Source organism: Pongo abelii, chromosome 16, assembly GCF_028885655.2.
Source record: "Pongo abelii isolate AG06213 chromosome 16, NHGRI_mPonAbe1-v2.0_pri, whole genome shotgun sequence".
In the NCBI taxonomy this organism is placed as follows: domain Eukaryota; kingdom Metazoa; phylum Chordata; class Mammalia; order Primates; family Hominidae; genus Pongo; species Pongo abelii.
Genome location: NC_072001.2, coordinates 86,768,499 through 86,789,935, shown reverse-complemented (window position 1 = coordinate 86,789,935; position 21,437 = coordinate 86,768,499). Strand labels below are relative to the sequence as shown.

At 43.1% G+C, this 21,437-nt stretch overlaps 1 protein-coding gene across 2 annotated transcripts in view; it reads right to left on the bottom strand.

The window, feature by feature from the left end:
- BNC1 (basonuclin zinc finger protein 1) overlaps positions 1-19,311 on the bottom strand; it is a 28,880-nt gene extending 9,569 nt beyond the window's left edge. The window contains exons 1-3 of one of the 2 annotated variants that reach the window (XM_003778505.4): positions 19,177-19,311; positions 2,754-2,853; positions 1,453-1,688 (exon numbers count right to left, since the gene is read on the bottom strand). In XM_003778505.4, coding sequence (XP_003778553.3) covers positions 1,453-1,688; positions 2,754-2,853; positions 19,177-19,275 — 435 coding nt within the window. In that variant the 5' untranslated portion in view covers positions 19,276-19,311. Of the gene's footprint in view, positions 1-1,452; positions 1,689-2,753; positions 2,854-17,809; positions 18,133-19,176 lie in introns of those variants that run through there. The other variant, XM_024232604.2, reaches the window with a different exon arrangement.
- Positions 19,312-21,437: the final 2,126 nt, after the last annotated feature.

Below are 21,437 nucleotides of genomic sequence, written 5' to 3'. Positions count from 1 at the left end.
ATAAATATTTTATCACAGAACATGTATTTGATGGCCTACTGAGATTTTTCACAGTGCATGTAAGAGTTTTGAAGATGATGAAGAATGTAACATCATAAATTTTTCATGCACTAGAGGTTCAAGGTAATTGATTCCATATTTTTAATCCTAACACTACAAAGCAAGATTATTAGGATCATTAAATATTGATCTATGTCATAACGTAAGACCATAATACTACTCTACATAAACGGTTGTTTCTAGTCTGCTGGGGGTCCTGCACTAGAGGTGAGTAAACATTTTTACAGGGAAAGATTATGGTCTTTTGAGTTAAAAAGAAGTGAGTACAAATTCTGGGTCTGCCACATACTAGTGAAATGACTTTCAGCATGATTTTGAGGCACTCTAAGCCTCTGGTTTTTTGACTGGAAAATGGGGATAATATGCCTAAGCTTAGGATTATTGGGAGAGGATCTAGGTCTATAAAATTGTTTTTAGTGTTCATTTTAATTACACGGCCTACCTCAGTAAGACTGACATATATGTTGGTCTTGGAAATATGTTCGCCTCCCATTTCATTGAAATTTTTACCAAACTTTTGACATTTTCTAGTGTAATGGCAAGAAAATACAATGCTGTAGCTGTTTCATATCTTAAAGGAATGATGCTTCATCTCAGGAAACGTGTTCTTTGCTTCTAAAAACACCTTGATAGCCTCTTTGGAAATGAAACATGAAGCCTACACACTCAGCATGATCTGGGAACAGAGGTAAACTACTCTGCAAAATAAAGAGGACAGAGAGGATGAAGGGCTTGGAATACTGGAGAAAAGAAGAGAATATATGAAGATGCCAAAAGAAAACTGGGGTGTGGGGAGGGAGGGAGGGAAGGAGGGAGACATATATATATACACACATACACATACATATATATATATAGAGAGAGAGATTGAGAATGAGCAAATGCATACATGAACACAGAAATATCATAAAAAATAGAGCCTAGGAAGGAAGAACATCAGTGAGATGGCAGAAGGCTTTAAAGAACAGGAAGGTGTGCTATGAAATTGTAAGTTGTTTGCTGTGTGGTTCATGTAAGTTCCCTTTCTCAATCCCAAACTCTCAGTAAAATCTGATACAGACAGCATCTTGTGTCAGTAAGTAGTTTGGGACTAATGAAAGACATGGAGGCAGCACCTGAAATAGGGCAAATGGTTTATTGTGGAAGAGGTAGTTTAGTAAAAGCCAAATCAGAGAATATGTAATGCTCCTAAAGCTTCATAGGTATCTTGGAGGAAGGCCTTGGACTCCCCCCAAGAACATGAGGTAGGGGCTTAGGCCATTAGAAAAGAAGTATTAAAGGGAAAGATGGCCACCAAGGGCTGTAGCATTGGGAGGTAACTGGGTTACGTCAGTTATATGGGCACAAATTTCAGAAAACACCCTAGGAGGACAATGTTCATGTTTACTGTACCTGCAGTACATATCCACGGATATAATCCTGAAGTGTCCAGTCCAAGGCATGGAGGATATGGAGAACCTCATCTTGCTTCAACACACTGAAGAGCCGGTCCAGTAGGATTTTTAGGCGAACGGGGATGGCCTGGGTCCCATAGAGCATGAGGCTGCTAATATCAAACACTACATTGGACTGGACAATCTCCACCTGGCTTGTTGGATACATGGGGGGGATCCTTAGCTTACTTAGAGCTGAAAAATCAAATTGAGGAAATGTCATTTTGAAAAGTTCTAATTCTAAGAGAAACACTGCAAAAAAAAAAAAGTAGATTAGGACTAATTCTTGGTTATTTATTCCACAGAAAATACATGAATATACAAATGATTAAATACCTTAATAGCTATGAAACTTCAAATTATTTACAGGAACTTCTAAAATAAATGAACTAGCCTGAGACTTTTCTCCCTTTCTTGTGGCCTCGCTAAGGAAAGAAATAGTCACAAACAAGGAAGGAATAAAGAAAAGGGGTAAAAACTGAGGTGGGAGGTGCATAATCAAGAGAATAGCTAATCAGGAAGCACAGAGTCTGGGGGTGAAGAATCTGGGTTTGGGAATCTGAGAGATCTGAGTTTGAGCATTAGTTGTGGGGCTTGACATTTTCTAGTTGTGGGGCTTAACAAATTAACCCCCTTAAGGCCACGCTGTCCAATGTAATAGCCATCAGTCACATATGGCTATTTACATTTAGATTAAATTAAAATTAAACAAAATTTAAAACTCCATTCCTCAGTTACACTAGTCACATTTCAAGTACTCGGTAGCCACAAGTGACTACTGTAGAGTTGTCAGATTTGGCAAATAAAAAAAGATGCCCAGTTAAATCCAAATGTAAATTTGAGATAAACAATGAATGAGTGGGATATACACATACTGAAAATATTCATTGGGATATACCTAGGCTAAAAAATGATCTGTTGTTTATCTGAAATTCAAATTTAACTGAGCGTTCTGTATTTTATCTGGCAATCCTAGCCTAGAGGGTGTATTAGATAGAACAGAACACTTCTATCATTACAGAATGATAGCACTGAAGCACTAGTTTCTACATCTTTAGAATGAGGTCAATAAGACACTTCCCATATAGAGTAGTTAAGATTCAAGACTCTTTGAATCTTAGCCTGTTACCTGGGACATGCTAGTAACTTACTAGTTTACTAGTTAGTTGTCATTCTTAAAATATTAAATCAGTTCCTGAATAACTCTAAGTTACTTAGAGGTAACACTACAGGCCAAGAGAGGGTGAAAAATAAAGTTACCGTGGGCCACCCATCCATGCTTGCATTGGTCACACTGACGGTGGTTTATTTTCCCGGGTTTGAAACTTTGGCAACTACAGTTCAGAGTACAGCTGATAGCCTGAAAAACAGGAGAAAACAGGTATGTGGAGCATGTAAGTGATGTGTGAAACATTCATTGTATTTCAAACAAAACATATTCCTCCATTCAGCAGCATTTATTGAGCAATATGTGCCCACTGTGTGCCAGGCCCAGAGGTGTATATTGTACCCTGGAAAGATGAGCAGCCACCCCTGCACCTGGAGACCGTGAACACATTACACAGATATTCCACATTCAAGAATGAGCTTAAACATCAGAACTTTTTATAAGAAAAGATTATGGGTTAGAATGAAATCTCCTGCACTGTTATTAAGGTCATAGAAAGGGTAAACATATTTTCACCAAATTTCTAAGTTGACGAAAGCAGCAACCCTGGAAAGTATACAGAAGCTGTCTTGGAACAAGTAAAAGGGAGAATAATATGAACTCAGAGTTATCTACATATAAAATTTATTTCCCCCCGCCCACAGATATGGTAGAAGCTGAAAATACAAATAAGATTTGAGAACATGTAATAGCTGACTACACTGAGGGTGATTCCCTGACGCCACTCACTGAACTATGTGACTGTCAGAGACAGACACTGGCTGAACAAGCCTTGCATCAATACCCCTTGCATGTTACGGTGCCATGTTTTATGTGGCGGTATAGAGTGTACAAAAATATAGCTGAAATTGAAAATAGAGATGTACATGTCCAACAAAGTTCTAGTATTAAAAGCAAAGCTTTGTCTGAGCGTGGTGGCTCACGCCTGTAATCCCAGCACTTTGGGAGGCCAAGGTGGGTGGATCACAAAGTCAGGAGTTCAAGACCAGCCTGGCCAATATGGTGAAACCCTGTCTCTACTAAAAATACAAAAATTAGCCCGGCGTGGTGGCATATGCCTGTAGTCCCAGCTCCTTGGGAGGCTAAGGCAGAAGAATCGCTTAAACCCGGGAGGCTGAGGTTGCAGTGAGCCGAGATCACACCACTGCACTCCAGCCTGGGCAACAGAGCGAGACTCCCTCTCAAAAAAACAAAAACGACGACAACAAAACCCACAAAGCTTCACATATATTTTTAAGACGAGTTTCTCAAAGGATATACAGTCCTGAAGAATATAATCTATTATTAAACAGCAAAAGCCCTCAAAGCAGCTTTGTCAGTGAGGTTCCTGGGAAGAGCTGCTGGGTAGAATTTGTACGATTCACAAGTCTTGAAACTGGCAAGTGTGTGTGTGTGTGCGCGAGGGATAAAAAGCCTTACAATTAAGGTTTAAACCTCTAATCTGCCAATTGAGGGACTATGTGGCCCTGCATGGGGGAGAGGGAAAGGAGAATCTAGCTGAAGACTTGGGAAATTCATTTTAAGGAGTATATGATCAGTCTCCACTTAAAAATTGGTTGCTGGTGGGATTGTAAAATGGTACAGCCAATTTGGAAAACATTCTGGCAGTTCCTCAAAAAGTTAAACATAGAGTTACTATATGACCCAGAAATTGCACTCCTAGGTATATACCCAAAATAACCAAAAACATGTCTACAAAAACTTGTATATGAATGTTCATAGCAGATTATTCACAATAGCCAAAAAGTAGAAACAACCCCAACATCCATCAACTGATGAACAGATAAAATGTGATATATCCACTCAATTGAATACCACTGAACAATAAAAAGTAATGAAATACTGATACATGCTGCAACATGGATGAACTTTGAAAATATTATGTACTAAGTGAGAGAAGCCAGGCACAAAAGTCACAGACTGTATGATTCCATTTACATGAAATGTCAAAGAACAGGCCAATTGATAAAGGCAGAAACCAGATTAGTAGTTACCTGGGGCTGTGGAGAGTAGGGTATGGATAAGAAGTGACTGCTAGTGGGTAGTAGTTGGAGGGAGTGTGTTCTTGTTTGGTTTGTTTTCATCTTTGAGAAAAACAGCTTTATTGAGATACAATTCACACATATCATATAACTCACCCATTTAAAGTGTACAGTTCAATGATTTTTATAGCATATTCACAGAATTATGCAACCATCATCACAATCTAATTCTGGAACATTTTCATCTTCCCCAAAAGGAACATGTACAAGAATATGGTAGACACATGTTTTCATTTCTCTTGGGTATAGTCCTAGGAGTAGAACTACTGGATTGCATAGTAACTCGTTTAATGTTTTAAGAAACTTCCAAACTTTTCCAAAGCAGCTGTATCATTTTACATTCTCACCAGCAACGTATGAGGGTTCCAATTTCTCCACATCCTCGTCAACACTTGTTATTGTCTATCTTTTTGATTAGAGCCATCCTAGTGACTATGGGTGGGATCTCATTGTGGTTTCGATTTGCATTCCCCTGATGGCGAATGGTGCTCAGCATCTCTTCATGTGCTTATTGGCCATTTGTATGTCTTCCCTGGAGACATGTCTCTTCAGATCTTTCGCCTATTTTTAAATTGGGTTGTTTACCTTTTTAGTATTGAGTTATACAAGACCCTTATATATTTTAGATACACGTGCATTACCAGATATATGATTTGCATACACTTTCTCTCATCCTTGGGTTATCTTCGCTTTCTTGATGGTATCCTTTGAAACACAGAAGTTTCAAATTTTGACCACGTTTCTTTTTGAGGTGATGAAAATGTTCTAAAATTAGATAGCAGTGATAGCTGCACAACTCCATGAATATACTGAAAGCCACTCAACTGTACACTCTGTAAGTTAATTTCATGGTATGTCAATTACATCTCAATAAAAATGTTATTAAAACACAGGCTGGGCGCAGTGGCTCACGCCTGTAATCCTAGCATTCTGGGAGGCCGAGGTGGGCGGATCACCTGAGGTCAGGAGTTCAAGACCAGCCTGTCCAACATAGTGAAACCCTGTCTCTACCAAAAATACAAAAATTAGCCAGGTGTGGTGGCATGCACCTGTAGACCCAGCTGCTCAGGAGGCTGAGACAGGAGAATCGCTTGAACCTGGGAGGTAGGGGTTGCAGCCTGGGAAACAGAGCGAAGCTCTGCCTCAAAAAACAAAACAAAAAAACCAGTGACCCTGCTTAAATACAGGTTAAATTTTTCACGATTTGACTGTCTTCTACGATTTATTTTGGACTAGAATGGGTTTGAACACAGCTGCAGCTAGGCATTTTCAGGTGATGCGGAATAGGGCTGTTTATAACTGAGGTGTACAGTAAATAGCAACAGCATTACCTAATCCATTCAAGAGGCTACCAAAAAACAAGAAATGTGGGAGAAAAGGTTTTGCTCTTGTAAACTGTACAGTATAATACAAAGAACTCCATGTGATTAACACTCACTTTAATAATGCATGCATTCTCAAGGGTGATGCCATCATCCCCAAAGGAATAAAAATTGGTCTTAGGGGGTGAAAGAATTACTCTATGTATAAACACAGATGTACATACATACATAAACCTATTTCGCAATGGTGTGATACTAAAATTTCTTTGGAGAGGCACAATTAGGAAAAAATGTCTAAAATCTCCTTAGGTGTGGAGGTTAATGAAAAAAATCAAGAAACACTGTTCTAATGACAGAAATTATTTTACTTTTTGGTTACAGAGTTTCTACTTGCATATACACATACAAATGTATTAAATACATGAACAGTATACATCTATGTAAGTATACCTATATACATAATTATATGGTTACCTTGAATGTAAGTTAAAGGATACAAGTGAGTGATGGTTGAATTTACATTACACATTGTCAAAACAAAAATTCTAAAAGGCATGATTAACTTAGTTTGTAATACACCTAAAATGTTGTCCAGCATCTCAAACTTGGCTGCAACCCTCTGAACATCAGCTCACGGATGAACCAATTATTGCTACATTCTCAATAGCACCAGTACACTCAGTACTAAACTTCTGAAATATTTCACAATCTTGATTCTATAAATATGACCATTTTACAGAAAAATTTTAAAAGGGAGAAAAGTTCTTATTTTGGATTATATCCCTCAAAATGCCATTCCTTTTTTTAAAATTTTTATTTATTTTGAGATAGAATCTCATTCTATTGGCCAGGCTGGAGTGCAGTGGCACAATCTCGGCTCAATGCAACCTCCGCCTCCCAGGTTCAAGTGATTCTTGTGCCTCAGCCTCCTGAGTAGTTGGTATTACAGGCATGCACCCCCACACCTGGCTTTTTTTTTTTTTTTTTTTTGTATTTTTAGTAGAGACGGGTTTTGCCATGTTGGCCAGGCTGGTCTCGAACTCCTGACCTTAGATGATCCACCTGCCTCGGCCTCCCAAAGTGCTGGAATTACAGGTGTGAGCCACTGCACCAGGCCCCATTCACTCTTTAAAAACAAGATGTTGGAATTATATGAGTAAATTCACATTTTGCTTATTTGGAAAATAAGACCTGCTTTAACCAGAAGTAGAGATGTCCTTAAGCACATGCTTCCTGAAGACTCTGCTCAAAAGGCTCATGCAACCCAGGAAACCAGGTGACTGTCTCAGGTTCAGCACAGCAAAATCATAGAGGGAACAATTCTAAGCACATTTCATAGATTAATACTGAAACTTATTTTTTGCATCTCTTGTCACCTAGGTCAGGTTTTCTCAACTTTGGCACTACTGACATTTTGGCTGGATAATGCTTTGTAGTGGGGGGCTGTTCTGTATGTATGACGTCTGGTCAGCATCCCTGACTGCTACAAACCAGATGCCAGTTACACCCTACCCTCCAGTTCTGACCACCAAAAATGTCTCCAGACACTGCCAAATGCCCTTGGGGGGGGCCTATACCACCCCCATGGGCATTTGGGACCTACAGTTTTAGTTTGGGGACAATTTTAGCTTCAGTTTCGGGACAATTTTAAATAATTTTGTCTATAATTCAATGAATGAATGCATCTTTATGAGAAATATTCTTGTGGTTCTCCATGAGCCCATTTGAATAAGGCTTAATAAAGCTCATTAAACATCTATGGAAATAAATCTCAGAGGAATTATTTATGAACTAAAAAAGCTAATTACAGTGTCTAAGAAAACTTCCAATATCAAGGCCCTTGGGTTTTTCCACCCATCTTAGAACTCCACGACATAGTAAAATTACAGCACCATTATCTAAAGATAAATGAAAACTTCTCAAATGAAATTAAATGAAAATATTCTAATTACAGGACAAAAAGTACTCATGTAAATCAAAACGGAAAACTCTTAAAATGTATAGCCTTTGGAATCCATTCTTGTTCCATTCTTCAGAAACATAAAGCAGATGTTTACAACATTCTGAACTCATCAAGACACGGTTATTGCTTTTTAACGCACTCATCTTAATCAGACTATTTTCAGAATTGTTATTAATCACTTTGATGTGCTACAAATCAACATTCAAAATCCTGGTTTGCTTTTTTGTAACTATCGTTTTCTCATTTATCTAAAAACTACTGACACACCTCGTATGTGATGGAAGACTGGGTTTTGCAGTCTTGGGATAGAAAGTTATGACCTAGTTTTTAGGCAGGCTCCTGGACCCACTTCGTCTCTCGGACACGCTGTTCTACCTTTGGCTTGAGGAGATGCTACCACAGGCCTCTTGTCAGGAGATGCTGAGTTGAATTCCTGGCAGTGATCAAGCTAGGCACATAGTTGGGTATATACACAGATATTCAGTGCCAGACAGAGTAGGCCTCTCATGGGATTTGAATTGAGCTCAGAATAAAAACTGTTCAGTTCAAGGCTGTTTTCATCTCTAGTATGTGCACATACTTTCATTTCACTGAAGATAAACCCAGGGGGATATTCCTGGGGGACTAACTGGTAAGGGGAAGAGGGAATTTTGGGGTTCCCAGATTCACAGCACTGGCCCTTTGAGGGGAATCATTTGTGTTAATTAAAATCAAATAAAATGGCCAGGCGCGGTGGCTCACGCCTGTAATCCCAGCACTTTGGGAGGCCGAGGTGGGCGGATCACGAGGTCAGGAGATCGAGACCATCCTGGATAACACGGCAAAACCCCGTCTCTACTAAAAAATACAAAAAATTTGCCGGGCGTGGTGGCAGGCGTCTGTAGTCCCAGCTACTGGGGAGGCTGAGCCAGGAGAATGGTGTGAACCCGGGAGGCAGAGCTTGCAGTGAGCTGAGATCGCGCCACTGCACTCCAGCCTGGGTCACAGAGTGAGACTCCATCTCAAAATAAATAAATAAATAAAATGTAAAATTCAGCCCCTTGGTCACACTAGCCACATTTCAGGTGCATAGTAGCAACATGTAGGTAGTGACTACTCTATTGGACAGTGGAGATACAGAACATTTCCATCATCACAGAAAGCTCTACTGGACAAGGCTGAGTTCAATGGTAGGTAGATTAGCCACCCTTCCAGCATCTGCTTTTTGACATGGTTTAACATGTGATCTATTTTAAACCTCACTACAGTACTGTGAGGAGAGAATTATTCTCAGAAACTTAAATTTATGGAAGATTTGTAACATGCCCAGGGTCACACAGTTGGTGAGCCTTATTGAGCATCTATTACATGTGAGACACTGTACTAATCAGTGTACAAGTATTATTTCATTTCTTTCTCACAACTACCCAGGGAGATTAGGTATTACTATCTCCATTTTATAGATGAGGAAGGTGAAGAACTTACAGGCTACCGGAATAGTCTCAAATTTGGATACTAGGGGAGGGTTACGCCTTGAAATATCAGTATTTGGTGCTAACTACAGTTATGGTTTCATTTAATTCCTAAAACCACTTTCAGAGTTAGGTATTATCATACACATTCTGCAGATGAGGACATTAAAGTTCCACACAGTGAAGACATTTCATTCATTGAAGTATTTACTGAGCATTTATGAGCCAGGCATTGTTCTAAATTCTACACATTAAAATGCTGAACAAAACTGATGAGGTCCCTACCTTCAAGGAGCTTATATTCTAGAGGGCAGAGACAGGAAATGAACAACAAACAGTATCATTTCAGAGTAAGGCAAGTGTTATGAAAGAACTAAGAAGAGGCCGGGTGCAGTGGCTCATGCCTGTACTCCCAGCACTTTGGAAGGCCGAGGCAGGAACCTGAAGTCAGGGGTTCGGGACCAGACTGGCCAGCATGGCGAAACCCCATCTCTACTAAAAATACAAAAATTAGCCAGGCGTGGTGGCGCATGCCTGTAATCCCAGCTACTTGGGAGGCTGAGGCAGGAGAATTGCTTGAACCCGGGAGGCGGAGGTTGCAGTGAGACAAGACTGTGCCACTGCACTCCAGCCTGGGCGACAGAGACTCCGTCTCGAAAAAAAAAAAAAAACTAAGAAGAAAGCTATGCTAATGATTTAACTGAGTAGCATGGACGGATAGGGACAGGAGTAAGAATGTTTTAGATTGAGTCATCATCAAGAGCCTTTGAGGAGGTAACATGTGAATTGAGTCCCAAGGCATGCCAAGGAGTTGGTCATGTGCAGACTGGAGACAGAGGAAGTATTTAAGGGAGAAGGCATAGTAAGTGCAAAGGCTCTGAGGCACAATAGAGACGGGTGTTCAAGGAACAATTAAGGGGCCAATGTAGCTGGAGTGAAGTTGGTGAGGTTATTAGCAGAAAATGGGAATAAGAGAGGTGTCAGAGACCACTCTGCGTAGGACCTTGTGGGGCAGGTGAAGGAGTCTGGATTTTAACAGTAAGGCTTTTTTTTTTTTTTTTTTTAAATGTATGAAGTGAATATAATCTCTCCATTAAAATGATACCTCTGGCTGCAGGGCTGGGGAACCTGAGCTCCTTCCCCTTCACCTCACTGGGCACCTTTCACTGAGAGGTAGTAAAACCTAGGATTGGCCTCAACCTATGTCTTACTTCCAGTTAAGCCATGTAAAAACTTCAGTTCCATGCCTTGGTGCCTTTGGCTATCACATGGGCTGGAAACCTACTCCTGCCTACCTCAGAGGCCTGTTAGCCATATTAATGTGGATACACAGATGGGGAGCTGAAGCAATCAATCAATACAGTGAGACTGTTACTGCTGCCAGACCCACAACAAGTAAGTTCTTTGGTCTTCTGGGCTCTGGTGGTCCGACTCTGCACAGAGCTACCAAAAATATCTAAGGTAAAAGCCCCTATAAAAGTTGCTTCACAATGAATCATTCCTGCAAGAGGCAATGAAAGAACTAAAACTCCAAACCAACACCTAGCACTGGGCCTGATACTTGGTAAGCCCTCCATTGGTATTATTTGAGAAAGTAAACGAATGATTGAACAAATCAATGAGAGAACTGTACTATGCTTACTGATTATTAATCTTTTTCCCCCAGTTATCTTTTTCCCCAATATGCCTTAGTAAATGGAACTTTAATTTCCAAGTCTCAGTTGGTGGTCAGGTGACTTAAGTACTGACCAATGGTATACAATACAAATTGTTGGGTGAAGTATTGTAGAAAACTCCTCATAAATAGCAGCTGACTCTACTGTAAGACCTGTCTGCCTTTCCCTCTTCCTCTTTCTTGGAACAAGAACCTGATGGCAGGAGCTCAGATACCCTTTTGTGACTATGAGGCAACACCGAGGTCATGCCCTAAGGATGGCTGAGAAGAAAGGGTAGCAACTATTATTTAGGAATTCTTTTAATTTGCAGCCAAATGCAGTTCCTAGTTTACACACTGATCTTCCAGTTGACTATGGAGAGGGCCATGTAAAAACCACGTGGAAAATGACTCACTAGCAGAGATTACCGAAGTTAAGTTTAGAGTCTGTGGTCCTCTCTTACGTGTGAGATTCTAAGGCTATGCCAGATTCTCAGTGGAAAAAATCGTAACTCTTCAACTTGAAATTAAAAAACCCAGTCTGGCAAACCACAAATCACTTTTTAACAGCCACCAAGCTTTACAATAAAAATGCTTCAGGATTTTCTTTTTTTGAGACAGGGTCTTGTTCTGTCACCCAGGCTGGAGGACAGTGATCACTGATCACAGCAGTCTCTACCTCCCGGGCTCAAGGGATCCTCCCACTTTATTCGCCCTCCTAAACCCCGCATAGGCGCATGCCACCATAACCAGCTAACTTTTAAAAAAATGTTTTTCTAGAGACGGGGGTCTCACTATGTTGCTTAGGCTGGTCTTGAACTCCTGATTCCGTTTTTTTCTTTTTTGGAGACAGTGTGGCTCTGTCGCCCAGGCTGGACTGCTGTGGTGGGATCTTGACTCATTACAACCTCTGCCTCCCGGGTTCAAGTGATTCTCCTGCCTCAGCTTCCTGAGTAGCTGGGACTACAAATGTACACCACCACACCCGGCTAATTTTTTGTATTTTTAGTAGACATGGGGTTTCACCGTGTTAGTCAGGATGGTCTCTATCTCCTGACCTCATGATCTGCCTACTTTGGCCTCCCAAAGTGCTGGGATTACAGGCGTGAGCCACCGCGCCTGGCCAGTTTTTTCTAAGTAGTACTTTTTAAATGTTGAATAAATAGATAATTGTTTAAACAGATAATTTTAAATATTGAATGTTAAATAGATAATTGTTGCTAACGTGCATATCAAAAACTGCCAGTCAGGACACATAAAACAAGACATCTTTTAAAGCAGCTGGGCTACCTTTGGTGTCTAGGTGGAGAGCCTGGCTTCACTTAACCTTTGTGAAATTGTCATTCTTACTCTTTCTGTGGCTGCAGAGCCAGCCTTCCTCCTGGTTTAGGAAACTGCATCATTCAAGGGCGGAGTTAATTCTCTACCCCACTGCTTTTTGGAGCTGCTCTGCCTCTGCACTTCTCACTTTCCTTATTAGAACTGGATTTTCTTTCTTCTCCTTACCTTCCCACCTCTCACTTTTCACTCACTTCTTTCACTTTTTCTTTTTAAGTTTCCCATTGTTTTTCTTACATATGCAAACCCACAGAGGTACAACTAGGATTCTGAAAAATAGTATCACCCTTTGCCAAATAGGTAATAAGGACAACCGGGAAGAAGAGAGGTGAAACCCACCAAGACCTTTAATGTGAGGCAGCTTATCTGCAGGTGAGAGCGTCGGACTTTAGCTGACCTTGAGAAACAAACATGGGGCAGACACTCAACACATCATGCCATCATCTTCCACTAATAGTTTAAGAAAATGATAATCATTTATTTAACAAGGTTTTTATTTGTTTGTTTCTAAAGCATCTACCATGTACTTGGTAACCATGGGGAGCTTCATGGAGACACAAAGATGAGTAATTCCCAGTGTCTGACACTAGGGAAGACTTCTATGACTGCAAGAAAAATCACACAACTGGGCTGGTCAAAAACAGCAGAGTAGAGAATATGATTTGTCAAAAATTAGCATGAGTCATTCACTGTGTTAAAATCTAGGAATTCAAAATATACTCAAAACAAACAAAACTCATTGGCCACTTTTAGAAAATGCTAGGAAACCAACTAACTATTCTGAAAATTGGTAAACAAAGGAAAAAAATCAAGTATGTATCCTTTGCTATATAACCTGTATTTCAGGGTAAAAAAATCATTGATGAGACAAAGATTCTCTCTGAATGTGGATCAAATAAATGAAGAACTAGAGTATCACCATTCCACAACTCCTAATGAAAAATAGGAGGCCATTTGCCTCTGGACTGAATACACACCACCACACATCTGGTGTTCTTGACAAAAAAGTTTAAACCTGAATTGGATCAAGCCTCTTACTCAACTCCAATTTAAGAATATACAGGAGATACCGGAATGTTTAAATGATACTACAAGGAAATAATCATTGAAATTCAGACCAAGGAGCACTCTACAGGACAAATGATCCAGCTTTTTCAACAAATAAATTGCAAGGAAAAAAGTAAAGTATGAACCTATATATTAAAAAAGACAATGTATGGACCTTACTTGAATCCTGATTTGAAGAAACCAACTGTAATATAAAGTTTATCAGGTAATCAAGGAAACTTGAACACCAATTAGAAATTTAATAACATTACAGTTATTGTTAATTTTTTAGGTGCTCTATGGTATATTGCCCTGGTTTTTTAAAAAACAGCCTTCGTATTTTAGAGCTTCATATTATAATATATATGAATGAAATTACATAATGCCTAGGATTTGCTTTAAAGTAATCTAGTGTTGGTTATGATGGGGGGAATGGGTAGGAAATATAGATGAAATGAGACTGGCCGAAAGTTGGTAACTGTTGAATCCCCAAGCACATATTACCAAGTTTCATTCTAATTTTGATTGTTTGAAATCTTCTATAATAAAAAGTGAAAAAAATAAGTCAAACTCCTACTGTCCCCCAAATTAAATAGTTTGAGTGAGACAGGAGAAATGGAGAAGTCAAGGTTATACAGAGAGGCCAGAGAGGGCTTCCTCCAGGAAGAAGGCATGCTCTCATCAGTGCATGCAAGAAATACCACAAGCCTAGGTACAAAGTAAAGCCTACCATGCACATATGTGTCAGGCCAAGGAGCCTGGGCCACAGAGCACAGGTCTCTGTTATGGGCAGTGAGACCTACCTTGAAAGACAACGTAAGGTGGGCCTGGGCTGTCCAGATGAGCAGCCAGGAGTCTCTTTATTGGGTTCATAGGATCATTAACTTTCTAAACAATGGGGAGGCACTGTTTACCACAAGCATGGTTAAAAGGGGATGTGGGGAGCCTCAGAAACCAGGTAGTCAGCATTTGCAAGATAAACACAACACTAAAGGAGAATGGACAAAATCTGGTTTCTCACTGCAAGTATGAGGATGAAATGAGAGACCAAAGAAGACTGAGGGCATGGAGAAGGGCCTGGCAGAGAAAGGGCAGGTGGGAGGTAGAGCTCCTTCAAGTGACAGATATTGGGCTGAGTCTACCTGTGAGCTTAAAGTATGCATGACACATTTGTAGTGTTCTCTAGCTGCTTAGTTCAAAGACAGTGATGGGGAAAATACTTGTTCTTTTGATGTCTATGAATCAAAGTATAAACTCTGTGCCAAAATAATTTAATGTCTGTGCTTTTTTTCTTAAAATTATTAGTTTCAAAAACTGAAAATATATGCAATAGCTGAAAAACATGCAAACATTACCTTAAAAGCCAAGCCAAATATTTCTTCTTCAAAAAAATTTAAGAACTGTACAGAAATGTAAATTATATGGATATATTTTTTCCTTTATAACCTAAATTTGGGAAACTTCAGAGGTAATCTTTAGAAACCTTTGATAACAAAAAACCAAAAAATATTAATTGCATGTAAAGGGAACTTTCCGAACATAGTTGAATCAGCCTGAGGAAAAAAACACAGAGCAAAACACTTACACTTTAGCATAATTTTACCTAAGTTACATAAGCAATGCAACTTCACTACTGCTGCTGATACAAAATAAAGACGAAATTGTGAACATTTCTAAGTAAAATTTTGTAAAACATTCTTTTGGGGACTCATTGAGAACTAGGTTTTTGAAACTAAGTTTTTAAAAAGAAAAGATCAAATTTAGTTAATTATGCCATCCTGATCCCTTTCTTCAAATTCAGCGTGAAGTATCATGAAATGCTAAGAGTTGACAGTATAAAAATTTTACCTTCATAATGAATAATGCAAGAAACAATTAGAGGACTACAGAACAAGGACAACACTTCCAGAAGCTGATGTACAGCTAGAAAAAAAATTTGAGGTTTGAGTATTTGGTAGGATCACACAAATAATCTGTAGGAGGAGACAATCAAACTGATCTAACTATATGAAAAAACGTTAGAACCTTGAATTAAGAGTTTACCTGAGGCAACTATTTCCCTATGGACAGGGCTGTTGGGACCTGACCCTCACATTTTATTTCTCCATCTCTCTTTTGTTTCACATTAGTTGAATGAAATTATCATTTCCCCAAGGCAGAGTCCTCCTGTGATTTGTTAGGCTGGTTTATAATAATGAGTCCATGTGTGGACGGCAAGAGTGACAGTCTGTTTGCCTATAACTAACTACGTGAGGTTTGAGAAGGCCCCAAATTGGACCCTGGAGAAACAAGTCTGTTCTCTGTTTATACCCACCCTCTTTGGCTAAAATAGGCATGTGTCTGTGTGGAGAAATGGTGCCACAATGGAATCTTGGAATTTCCAGAATTAGGAAAAGGACTTCAAAGAATGACAAGATATGCAGAAATAAGGTTTTCAGGTGGAAACCAGTTTAAAAGGAAAAAGAAATGCTTTCCAGATGCTTTTTTTGAGCAGAATCCAGTTATCTTTAACATCTCTCAGAGAAGTCATCAAAAATAAAGAAACAAAAACTCTGCAGTAGAACACTTGGAATTAGGTAATTAAAAGTACCAACTCCCTAAATCTTGATTTTAGATACTAAAAAGATGGGTGGCTCATCATTGAGATTTTACCTTAGCTAAGGTATTTTCAGTTCTTTCTAAAAAGGACAGTTTCTGACAAAAGTAACCCACTCTAAATGACATCTGTAGAGGAGAAAATTCACCCTGGGGTGAAGCACGCTCCTGTAAGTAATTTACCCTGTGGAACCTTCAGGGCATCCCTTTTAATGGCCACATCAAAATTACTTCTAAAGCCACATACAGAAGCTAAAAGACACTTCTGCCCTCCACTCCATAAGCTGCAGTTTAATTTTACTGACAAATTGAACTTTTAAAATGTTCCCCTGTTTATACTTATCCCTAGGCATTCATAAATGACAAATGTGTGCTTAGGGACAATTATTTTGTTCTACAGGGAAACCTGTATGGCTTTTCTCTCTCATCTATCGGGTTGGATCGTCTTTCCAATCTGATGATCTTGAGGTACAGAAAGTGGGCATGGGCCTGGGATGCAGGCCTAACTGCTACATGGGGGAGATGCAATAAAAAATAAAATAGCCCTCTAGTAAATCTCATGCTTCCAAGGCAATTACTTCATGTTAGTCAATATTTCTAATGTGAATTATAACCACAGCAAACAGATCACTGTATTTATCAATGGCCAAAAAACTTTAACCACTTTCTGAAGGAGGAGAATGTCCCTAAATCCTTACTAGTCTGAAGGGACACTATAGGTACAGACGATATTCAAATTAAATTATGAAGATGCCTGAACATAATTACGAGTTCCCAAAGTGTGAGCAGCATGTGTGCTAGGTGAAGATTTCACCACCTCTTCTCAGCATTTAACTACAACAGGAACACGTTCAACCAACAGTTGACTTGAAATAATAATAGTTTCTTGGTGAAATTACTTAGCAAACTTTAATTAGATGAGATATCAAACGATGACTCGTATCTTATTCGTTTTAACCATCTGAAAGTATGCCAAAAAGAATAAAGTTATTTCTCAAAACTCATCATCACAAAAGGGGAAGCTATCTTTTCACACCTCTTTAAAGAGCAAATCAAATCCAGTACAATTTGTAACATCTGAAGTAATGTTCTTTTATATGATGTACAAAATTCTATTTTGACAAACTATTTTAACAAGGTTTTAATAATATGTATCAACGAATCTGGGAAGGGATCACTGAAAAGAGAGTCAGTGTATCCATCACTGAACCAAAGTTTCAATACATAAACACGTATTTGCAAACTCAGGGTCGAAGACTCTTAGAATCTTATGAAGAGATCCCATAAAATCGAATAGCAAATTAAAACAATAAACAGCGAATGAAAAAAAAATCTGCCAAATGCCGTTTTTCAATTCACTTACTGTCAAGCCAAAATCTTGTCGCTTTGATGAAAAGAATATATTTTTTTAAAAAATTGTTGCTACATCTGCTCTGTGGTCCTATGCAGTAACACATGTTCTCTCTCCCTCACACACACACACTCTCTCTCTCTGACAGGGATTCCCAGGACACCGGTGGAGCCTCTTTTAGGCCCCTTAAGTGTTAACAGCAGAGGCCTGGCTGAGACCAGGCGTCTGGGCCGATTTAAATGCCCTGGCCTTCAGAGGACTGCGGCGAGCACAGCCATAAAACCAGGGGACGTTAGCGAACCCCCAGCGTCTGATGCCCCCCACCCCCCAACCACACACAACTTCACTCACACAATTAAGGCTGGGAGATGGCATTCCACTTAACTGTCAGACTCGGAGCGGTGGCAGCCCCGCAGCCACAAAGAGATGCCTTAAATGAGAAGAACATGTTTCTACACCGCATTTGAGAAAGTTTGGCTCGGAGCTACGCGCTGATTAATATCAGATCTCCTTCACTCGCCTCGCCACAATCTTGTCACATCTGGCTGACAAATCCTGAGGAGCTCAGGCAAAGCCAGGCGGCGGCGGGGCTCCGGGTCTGGGCGGCGGCTCCGCAGGAGCAGCGGGAGACCCCACAGCGGCCTCCTCCTCCTCCGCCCGCGGCCCCCAGCCTCGCCGCCGCCGCCCGGCTCCCAGCACGGAACCGACGGGGCGCTCCCGAGACGGGCGAGCCACGCGCTCGCAGGTCCCGAGGCCAGGCTGGGCGGGACTGTTAAGGGAGCTCGAAGTCGGGGGCCGGGGGCTTCCCGTCCCGGCGCTTCCCATGCAAACCCCTGAAGGAAGCGGCGGGCGCAGCCGCGGGCTCCGCAGCCCAGGCCCACTTCCTGTCACTCCAAGGAAACCTCGGAGCGGCGGACGCGGCTCGGCCCGGCTTCCACCCCGGAGCCCAAGCGCCTTAGCCCCGTCCCAGCGCTTTCTGAAAGACGGGCCACCTCGCGCGGAGCCGCGACAAGGACTCCAGGGTCCTCAGTGAAGCTGGTCAAATCTGCCCCGCACACGGTCAACGCTCGGTCTATGTCCCGGAAGCTTTCGGACCGGACCTGTCTAAATAGCGATTTTCAGTCGTGGGTTTTTTGTTCTTGTGGGCTTTTTAAGTTTGTTTTTTGTTGTTGTTGTTGCTCTACAAAAGATTTGTCCCGCAGTGGACGGGAGCCTCCTCACGGCCAGCCCCGTCCGTCTCCGCAATTCTCGTCAGAGTGACCGGAGGCTGCCGCGCGCCCCGTTCTCCAGAGGAACAATCCCCGGGGAGAAAGACGGCCAGTGTGAAATATCAGCTGTTTCACAAATTCTGAGGTAAAAGAAAAAAACAAGGGATCGACCCCCACAGGTGGAAACAGCAAGTCCTAACGTCCTGGGCTGAAGTCCGGGGTGCGGGTGGCGGGGAGTGGCGTGTAGGGTACCCGCCGAGTGCCGCCGCCGATTTCCACAGGCTCGCCCGCCGGCACCTCCGACGCGCCCGCTGATCCGGCGCGGACACCGTTTGCCGGCTCCGGGACGTCGGACGGGGACGGGTCCCAGCGTCCCCCCCGCCTCCCGGCCGGAGACCACGGTCCCTTCCGCCGCGCAGCTCTCGGGAGGTGGCCCTCGGGAGGTGGCCCTCAGGTACCCACGGGAGCCGGAGCCCAGCGGCGTCCCGGGCCGCCTGCCCCGCGCACAGAGAATCCCCGCGCCCGCGGAGGGCGCCGCGCTTACCTCGGCCATCCTGCGACCGCTGCGGTGCCGGGGCTGCCGGCGCGTCTCCCCGGCCCGGGCCGCCCCGCGTCCGCCCCGGCTCGGCGGGCGCCGCCGCATCCACGCTCCGGCCGTCGGGGCGCGACCCGGCGAAGTGGGCGGCTCCCCAAGCGCCCAGGCTGCGCCGCACGATGGCCGCCCCCGCCGCGCACCGCGTGTGCCCGCACGCCCGCCCCCTGCGCCCCGGGGACGCCCCTCCGCCCCTCCCCCTCCGCCCACCGCCTGGTCGCCCCAGGCTGCGGGCGCTGCTTCGCCGCCCGGGAGGCCGCCTCCCGCCCCAGGACCGAATAACGCCCTAAATCAGCGCAGCTGAGGCGAGGCCGTGGCCCCCGCAGACCGCGGAGACCTCGCCGGCGGCCGGCGCGGAGGTGTCTGCCCCCGCCGGGCTTGAAGGCACTTGTTGGTAAAAGACACAGACGTGTCGGTGTTTGCCTCTCCCGGGGAAGGGCGAAACGCTCTGAAGTTCTCTGGCGCTCTTCTCAGAAGATGATTCGGCCTCCCCTCCTACCCTGGGGCGCCCTCGGGGTCTCACTGCGGCCGAGGAAGAAGGCAGCGCCGCCCTCGCCTGCAGAAACCTCATTCCCGAGAAAGTGCGGGACGAGCGTCCTGGGATGTGAAAGAAGGGGGTCGCCAGGAGGTTTTCTTAAGAACTCAAAACAAGCCCCCCCACCGCACGCGCGCGCACACACACACACACACACACACACACACACACACACACCTTCCCTTGGGTGGTCCGAAGAGTTAAAGTCCCAGCTTGACCACTTTCCCAGGACAAATGGCTTTGCTTTCTGGGCCTCAGTGGCTTCAGTTGTAAAATGGGATTAAGTTTTTCGCGTCTTATTGGATGCTAGGGACGGAATGAAATGAAGTGCCCTGGAGAAGCCAACTGGAGGTGGTGGCCCCGAGAGCAGACGCGGAGGGGCTGAGGCCGCAGGATCCTGGAGTCCAGGAGCTGACGGAGATCGCCCACAGCTGCTGCAGCGGCGCCCGGGTTTCTGCTGCCCCGGGGCAGGGCAAGCCTCTCCCAGCCTCTTCAGCTCCTTAAAAGGAGTCTGTAAAGGCTAGACTGGGGGGGCGGCGGGGGTCCTGCTTCCTCTTCCCTCAGTTTCTTCCACCTGCCTTGCTGCTGGTGGGGATCCTTGAAAAGGAAACAAAGCTCTTCCTTCCCTCTCTGAGAGGAAAAGGAAGATTAAGCGAGTTGCCCTCAGCCACCCAGTGTGACTGGTTGTGGCTATGGAAGGCACAGGCAGGTGGAAGGCTTCTGAGGGGAAAAGAAGGGAAAGGAGGCAACAGGGTGTACGAGGAAGAAAGTGTGGGTGTTTGGGCGTCCTGGGGTCCAGCGGGTCCTGCTGCCTCTCCTGGGGTGGACACACAGGTGAGTGTCCTGGGCCTGATGTGTGGCGCTTCCTTGTAGGCTTGAAGTCTCCTGGCCTCACGTGATGGACCTTGCCGTGGGGGGAGATTCATTTTATTTTTTCACGTGGCTAACTTCATGATGTAGCTTTGCTAGATTCATTCCGCATCTAAACTGCTTACCTCTCATTCCTCCGTGCCCCCGTATTGAGGCCTTTCTTCTAGCACCTCCTTCTCTGTTTGTTGTAACACAGTGCATCTTTCAAGGACTTTCTGGAATGTCACCACATCTCAAAAACCTTCCTTGACCCACCAAGCCTCCACTGGATGTGCTTTTGCCCTGTTGTGACCCCCAGGCACTTTTTTCTGCCTCTTTCATCGTGCCAGTTGCATTCTGTAGCCTAGTTGTGATGTGTGCTTGTCTTAACTCCTTTGGTCGTTACTCATCTCAGTGGCTTATGTGCTATGAGATACGGTAGCAGATAAACCTCTGGTTTTGCAGTCAGAGTGACCCGGGGATAGCTCATTCCTAGCAACTGGAAACTGGCTGAGGAAGTCAGCTTTCTTGGCTCCTCTTTCCTTCTCTATAAAAGCAGATATGAAAGCCTGTCGCAGGCCAGATTGGTAGGACTAAATAAAATAGTCTCTGTTCTGCAAACCCTCTCCCCCTTTCCTTTCCGCTGCATCTACAACCAATTTTTGGATTAACTTAAATTTGTTACCTACAATAATATTGTAACCAAGAGAGATCCTTGATTACAATATTACTGAATGCCACCTATGCCTATTATAAATACACCACAATGTCTATGTCCCAGGCGGTGGCCCACTTAAATAACTAATCTGTCCAATTGAAGGTTTTGGTC